Source organism: Astatotilapia calliptera, chromosome 2 (genome assembly GCF_900246225.1).
Source record: "Astatotilapia calliptera chromosome 2, fAstCal1.2, whole genome shotgun sequence".
NCBI lineage: Eukaryota > Metazoa > Chordata > Actinopteri > Cichliformes > Cichlidae > Astatotilapia > Astatotilapia calliptera.
The window spans coordinates 26,882,069-26,888,533 of NC_039303.1; the positions used below are offsets into that span (position 1 = coordinate 26,882,069).

The 6,465-nt window shown below is 40.4% G+C and overlaps 1 protein-coding gene across 1 annotated transcript; it reads right to left on the minus strand.

The window, feature by feature from the left end:
• Nucleotides 1–205: 205 nt before the first annotated feature.
• zdhhc15b (zDHHC palmitoyltransferase 15b) lies at nucleotides 206–5,019 on the minus strand. The gene is made up of 11 exons (XM_026191057.1): nucleotides 4,858–5,019; nucleotides 4,427–4,453; nucleotides 4,218–4,312; nucleotides 4,012–4,132; nucleotides 3,601–3,670; nucleotides 3,288–3,320; nucleotides 3,079–3,199; nucleotides 2,790–2,922; nucleotides 2,516–2,642; nucleotides 1,832–1,950; nucleotides 206–818 (listed from the first exon to the last, which is right to left on the minus strand). Exons 1-11 carry the CDS (start codon nucleotides 4,973–4,975, stop codon nucleotides 775–777), a joined length of 1,008 nt encoding a protein of 335 aa, XP_026046842.1. The 5' UTR covers nucleotides 4,976–5,019; the 3' UTR covers nucleotides 206–774.
• Between the last annotated feature and the right edge of the window lie 1,446 nt (nucleotides 5,020–6,465).

Genomic DNA, 6,465 nt, shown 5'->3' on the forward strand with positions numbered 1-6,465 from the left:
TCTTATGTTTAATAATAATAATAATAATAATGGATACTTTATTGATCCCCATGGGGAAATTACTTGTTTTTCTCTGCATTTGACCCATTCACTCAGTGAAGCAGTGGGCAGCCCACTAAGCAGGCGCCCGGGGAGCAGTGTGTAGGGACGGTACCTTGCTCAGGGGTACCTCAGGGTAGCCGTTAAGTGGATTCGAACTGCCGACCTTCCGATCATGGGGCGACCACTTTACCTACTGAGCTATCCCTGCCCCTAAATGCTGTAAACCTCAAACTTGTAGACAACTCAGTCACTATGAGACTTCTGGAGCCTGACAAGTGCGAGTTCCCTTCCCGTCCCCCACCAAAGAAACCATAAGGTGCAACACTGTAAGCTTAACTCTCAAACAGAAACCTGTAAAATTGCACACTGCCAGACAGAAGCTGTAAAGGTTTAGTGCTCTGTCAAGAATAACAAATACAGGCAAAATATTTTCTCTGTAATTAAAAAAAAGAAATCAGTTGCTTTTCTGTAAAACAGGAAACACTTGACTTGCCCCGAAAATAAAATTTTATGATGACATGAGAGGCGATGCTTCCACTGGTCATCCAATGAGTTCCTTTTTTCATCAGTATGTGAAGCATCGGGGTAGAGTTGGCAACGACAGTCCAAACGCAGGTCTTAATCCTCTTGTTTGGGCCCCTTCGGTGTGTCTGAACGTCCTTGTGATTTGGAATGATTTACCTCTCAATACACAGTGTGTGCGATACAAGTCCAGGTCTCCACCAGTGTAAATTATTCCTCCATCTCTATGGTAACAGAGGGGTCCACATCCTCTGCTGGAATGATTAAAAAAAAAAAAAAAAAAAAATCAGCATGTAAATTAATTTTTTCTGTGGTTTTGTTGTAAACGATGCATCTGGTAGTGAACAGTGTGGTTCATGTGACCAGCAGGTGGTAGCAAAATATAAACACAGCAGCAGTTTATAGTGAAGCCTTCAGGTCATTTCAACTGAACAAATATTGAACTAATCTGCCGTTGCATGGTGTCGTTACTGTGTCCCATCCCCTCCGCCGTTAGCCCAAGGTTACAAACCTTGCCCATCTTATTGCTCCTACTGTGTGACCTCCAACAACGTTTGTTTTTGGATGTTTCAGTGCAGGGATTCCATATTTGGAAAGTCAAGTTACGGAAAAGTCGGGGTCTCTGAATGGATATTTTCTCTGTCACTACACTCGAGCAATAAATATGACTTTCATAGGAATAAAAAACATAAATAAGAGACAGGCACAAATAACTTATAAAGCACAAGTATTCACTGGACACTATTACTTGTTTTTGTAAGACCTGAAGGTGATAGAGTAGGTAAAATATTTGTTTAGAAAATACAGTAAAAGTCACCGGATGCCTGCAAGCATTTGCCTGTGACTCGCATGACTCACCCTTTATTTTTGTTTTTAAATTTCACAGTGCAAAGCAACTACAAAGGTCAAAATGACACAAAGGATAACTGTAATTAGATACTAACAGATTCTGGAAAAAACTCAAGCATTAAGTCTCTTAAGAGGTTTTTAATGGATTAAAAAAATGCAAAAGTATTAGAGCCAATTATTTTTGGAAGGAAGCTACTTGTGTCTTTAGCACCAGCAATCTCATCTAGAGTAAATAGAAGCCAAGAGCCATATATTTCATGGATCAGGTGCTACTGTGAAGATATGTTGACCAGCAGGTCATGACAGCTGTCCTGGATGATATAAGTTGAATAGGATATACAGTATATTGGGCATTAATGAGAAAAAGGCGTTTTCAGCTCTGTGTATTTTAAATATGACAGAATTTAAATAAACTCACCCAAGCTTCCCTCCTCAGACCCATCATCAGACTCTTCCCACATGTCCTCGTTAGCTAATAAGGGGTTCTGGGATTCAGAGCTCCGGTTCTTCAAAGCAAAGTAGTGGCCATTCCCTTGGCTGACATATAAGAGGTACAGAAACAGATGGAAGCTTGTTAAAGATCCAGTTAACTATTAAATAAGTTCCAACCATTGATCAAATTCTTCACTATGCATGTTATTCATTAGCTCCACTGCAGCTTGATGTAAAAACTACTCTGTATTCTGAAGTCAATGTCATATTGTTCCCCATCAATTATTCATATCCCTTATACTTCAAATATTCAGTCTACTACTTAAATCATTATACTGATCTCTAACTCTTCCTCCACCATGGCAGTAAGCTGAGGTACAGACACTTGCTCAGCCTCTTTGTCCACAACATTATGCAAGAACTAACAGGCCAAATTCCATGAACCTGGTGGAGAAGTGGTGGTGAACAGAGGAAGTATCCATTAGCTTTTGGTGAGGATCCAGATCATGTTCTGTGAATACTGGCTTTGGCACACGTTGCACTCTGAATTAATTCTGTGTATTTCAACACTCTGTTGCAAACTATAGGGCCAAGACTTCAGTGTAAAGATGCCAAAATGCCATCACCTCATTATAGAAATCAACGAGTTGCCTCCTGACAACAAACTCACCTCGTAAAGACGGGGATGAACCACAATCTCCGATTCTCTCCAAATACCTGCTCCAGATTTCTGCGCGTGCCGACGTTAAAGCCGTTTTTGTCTGGTCCGTTGGCAAAAACCGGAGCTGAGAAGGCCTCTAAAAAACAGATATGAAACTAGTTAGGTTTCCCCTGTCAACCTTTCAATTCTCCATACCATATTTAATGTGTGCTTAATGTATTAAATAAATGAGATCAATTTCTTAAGGAGGAGGGTTTAATCAGTAAATGCGTCAAATTCTCACCTAATGTGGATCTGTTCTTGGCCACAAGCCAACAGTGGTAGCCAAAGAGGAACATGAGACTGACAAAGAACATGAGAGCCACAAACATGAGGAAGAGGACGTGGAACTTTGCAGGCCCGTTTGGCAAGACCCCCTGGGAAAGAGAGAAATGAGAGTGCTAGAAACCTGAGAATAAACTATGACAGAATGCTTGAATCTTGCGGAAATACAATACTGCTGACTATAAGGACTTCAAAATGACATTATGACAACTTGTGAATATGAGTCATAAAGCAAGAATGACACTCACTTCCCAGAATTTGAGGAAATACTGAAAGACTGTTGCCGCAATGAATATACAGTACATCATAGAGTAGGCAAGGAAAAGGAGAAAAAACTTGTAGTTGGAAAAACCAACACAGTTGTTCACCCTTAAAAGGAAAAAGACATTCTGGTTTTAGAACAAAACATTTATTTCTCCATTTAAACACTGACGAAGAGGAAGAGATTACAACTTACCAGGGACAGTGATGGTCCATCTTTAAGACACACCTTAAAAGCAAGACAAGGTTTCTATATCATTTTAATGGCATTTGTTTCATGTTAGGCAAGCTTTTCTTACAGCTTTCTTTAACATGTACACTGGCAGCTATCGGCTCGTTCCCTTTGCTAAACTTCTGCACTGATTGATCTTTGGAATAATGTCTTCAAGACATGACATGGCAAACAAAAGCAACATCCTCTAATTATCACAACAGTCCCTGGCCAACAAATATCTAATTGCCTCTCTCCATCTCCAGATGAAGAGATTGGGGAGGAAAGGGTGTCTTACATTTCACAGACGGAGCAGTGGTGACAGCGGTCAGGCTTCAGCACCTGGCAGCGGTCGCAGAACCTGATAGCTGGAGACAAGAGGATGGCGAGTTGAATGGACGACATTTGAGCTGAGCTTGCCCTTCAAATACTTCCTGCAGCCCAGAACTTAAGTCTTACCAATCAGCATTAATGAAAGAGATATACTGGCTGATTACTCTGGATGAAGATGCTCCGGAGTGCACACAAAGCTAATTGCCCTCACCCATTTCCTTTCACCAAACACAGATTATGTGTGAGATGATGGATTGCGGCTAATATACCTGTATTGTTAGTGCTGCCCCCCACAACTCTATATCAAATAAGGTGGACAAAGAAAATTAGAAGAAAAAAAACATTTCACATGATTTCACATGCTTTCACTGCTTACCTCCAGATTGGGCTCGAGTGAAAATAGGCAGCTTCTTTGCAATCTCAACCAGGATTTGCTTCTGAGCATCTGGTCTGTCCTCCATTTCGTACCTTTGCTTGTCTGAGTATGACAGCTGAAACTAAAGCAGACAGACAGATATTTGCATACAACATATTCAGCATAGGCCACAGTTAATTGGTGATATTCAGGTTAGCTCTCCAGACCTTTTTGCATGGAGACGCAGGAGGGGTGAATATTGACTTCCAGTAGGTCCAGGAGAACATCACAAAGCAAACATGAAATAAAAGCAAATAGGCCACTGCAAGCACAAGAAATAATCACCATAATACATAATATATCAGAAACAAGCCCGGTGTTATTCTAGTTCATGGTTCAACAGTGCACATTACACTGAGACGAGAGGGTAGCTTACCTTTTTCCAGTGTATTGGTGATTGTAACTGTTAAAACAAGAACATGATTTCAGAAATACACCCAAGTTGGCTGACTGACAACAGTCTAGCTAACTGTTTTGGCTAACACTAGTTTGTTTATTGTTTACTGAAACAGCATTTACCGGCTAACACGACTAGCCAGACTGTCAGGTTGTACTTAGCTAAGAGGAATAACAGCACAACAGTTTTGGTATAAAACCAGGAATTACCACTGAGCTTGTAGGGGAAGATGGGAAATTAGTTTAGGTTTAAGGAGAATCTGATTGTATATTAAGTAAATGAACGCACACACCCGAAGCCACTTCCTGCTCTTTCTATAACGTTATGTCAACACCGCTGTGCGGCAGTCTGCGGTGTCTGTAACTAAACGATCAAAGTCGCGGGAAACCAACACAGTTTGCCATACTTACAAAGACATAGTTCAAAGACATAGGCGTAATACGACCACAAGACAACGGCGGTGATAATAAGAACAGGTATCCACGAGAAAACCCTCTGACAGCATCTCAAACCTCTGGAGAGAGCCATATTCCATCTGAGCTCCGCTCTCTTCCGCGTTCGACTACTATTCCTGGGATTTATCCATCAGTTGCATCGGGGAGCGATTCACTGCACTGAAGTTACCGTTTGGCTAGTGTTCCTTCTTTCTTTTTCTTTTTTTAAGATAAATATTACTTTTACTGTTGTAGAGTTACTCAAATATGCTTGATGGGCACATTAACATGTTTTTTGTTTTGTTTTGTTTTTTAGGAAGGAACAGCTGTTGTACATGGTGAATTCCAGTCAACTCAGGGTTAGGTTTGGTTTATTGGCACTGTGCAATGGTTTACAATAATTAAAGAACATAAAGCCCATTATAAGAAGCCGCATTAAAAAGCAAAAATACAAAAGAGCACACATTTTAATGGATACCCTCGGAAAAAAAACCCGGCCCAGCTGAAAACAGTAAAAATTAATGATGAAACAATTGTGTCTTGTTGTCTCGGTTCCAGGGCCCTTTTGTTGTTAATGTTATCAGTAACATCTGGACTTTTACTTCTGTCACAGGTCAGAGTGTCTGGAAAGGTCTAAATTTTCTGCAAGCAAGCAAAGAACTAAGCTCAAAATAGCACACTTCAGAAAACCTGGGAAAAATACATAACCATGTATTTTCCTTATGTATCCTGTCAAAGTACCCTCAGGTACAGTCTTGGTAAGAAGACAGCTATGTCAATTCTAAGGTTTCACATTAATAATAAAAAAAAATAACAATTAAAAAAAAAACATCTGTAGCTTAACCGGGTCTTAAAATGAGATAAATGGAACCTGAGCTGGACAACAACATGTGACGTGACACTGTACCATTTTGTTTAAAATTAAACAAAGTTGTGGAAAACTCAGTAAACCCAATGACTCAGTAGCTCATAGAATCACTTTTAGCAGCACTTACTTAAATTAATCATTTTCTGTATGGCTTCATTGATGTCTCACTTTGTTTTGGAAAAGATGTTCCCGCACTCCTTTACACCATTGTTTCAGCCCATTGAGGTTTGTGGACATTTGTTTGAGCACAGGTTTCTTAAGCTCCCACCACAGCATTTCACTCAGGTTGCTGCCTGGACGTTGACTGTACTATTGCAGTACATTGATTCTCTTCTTTTTTGTTCATATCCTGCACCTGCAAAACAAATCCAAATCATCACCACCGTGCTTCACAGCTGGTGTCAGCTATTTGTGCTAATATGCTGTGGTTGTTTTTCACCAAATGTGGTGCTTTGTGTCATACGGACATATCTCCACTTTGGTCCACGAGGGACATTATCACAGAAGTCTTGGGATTTGTTTAGATATGGTTTGCGAACCTAAGCCATGACGCTGTGTCCTCATAACCCTTCCCAGACTATTGGGTTGGAAAAGTTGCCTCATTAAGATCAGTCCTGGTGTCTTTCCTCTTTGGCATTTTTTAACACACGCCTTAATGCTCCAGATCAGACTAGAGTTTCTTACACTTGCTGATAATCAATTACGTTAGATTAGCA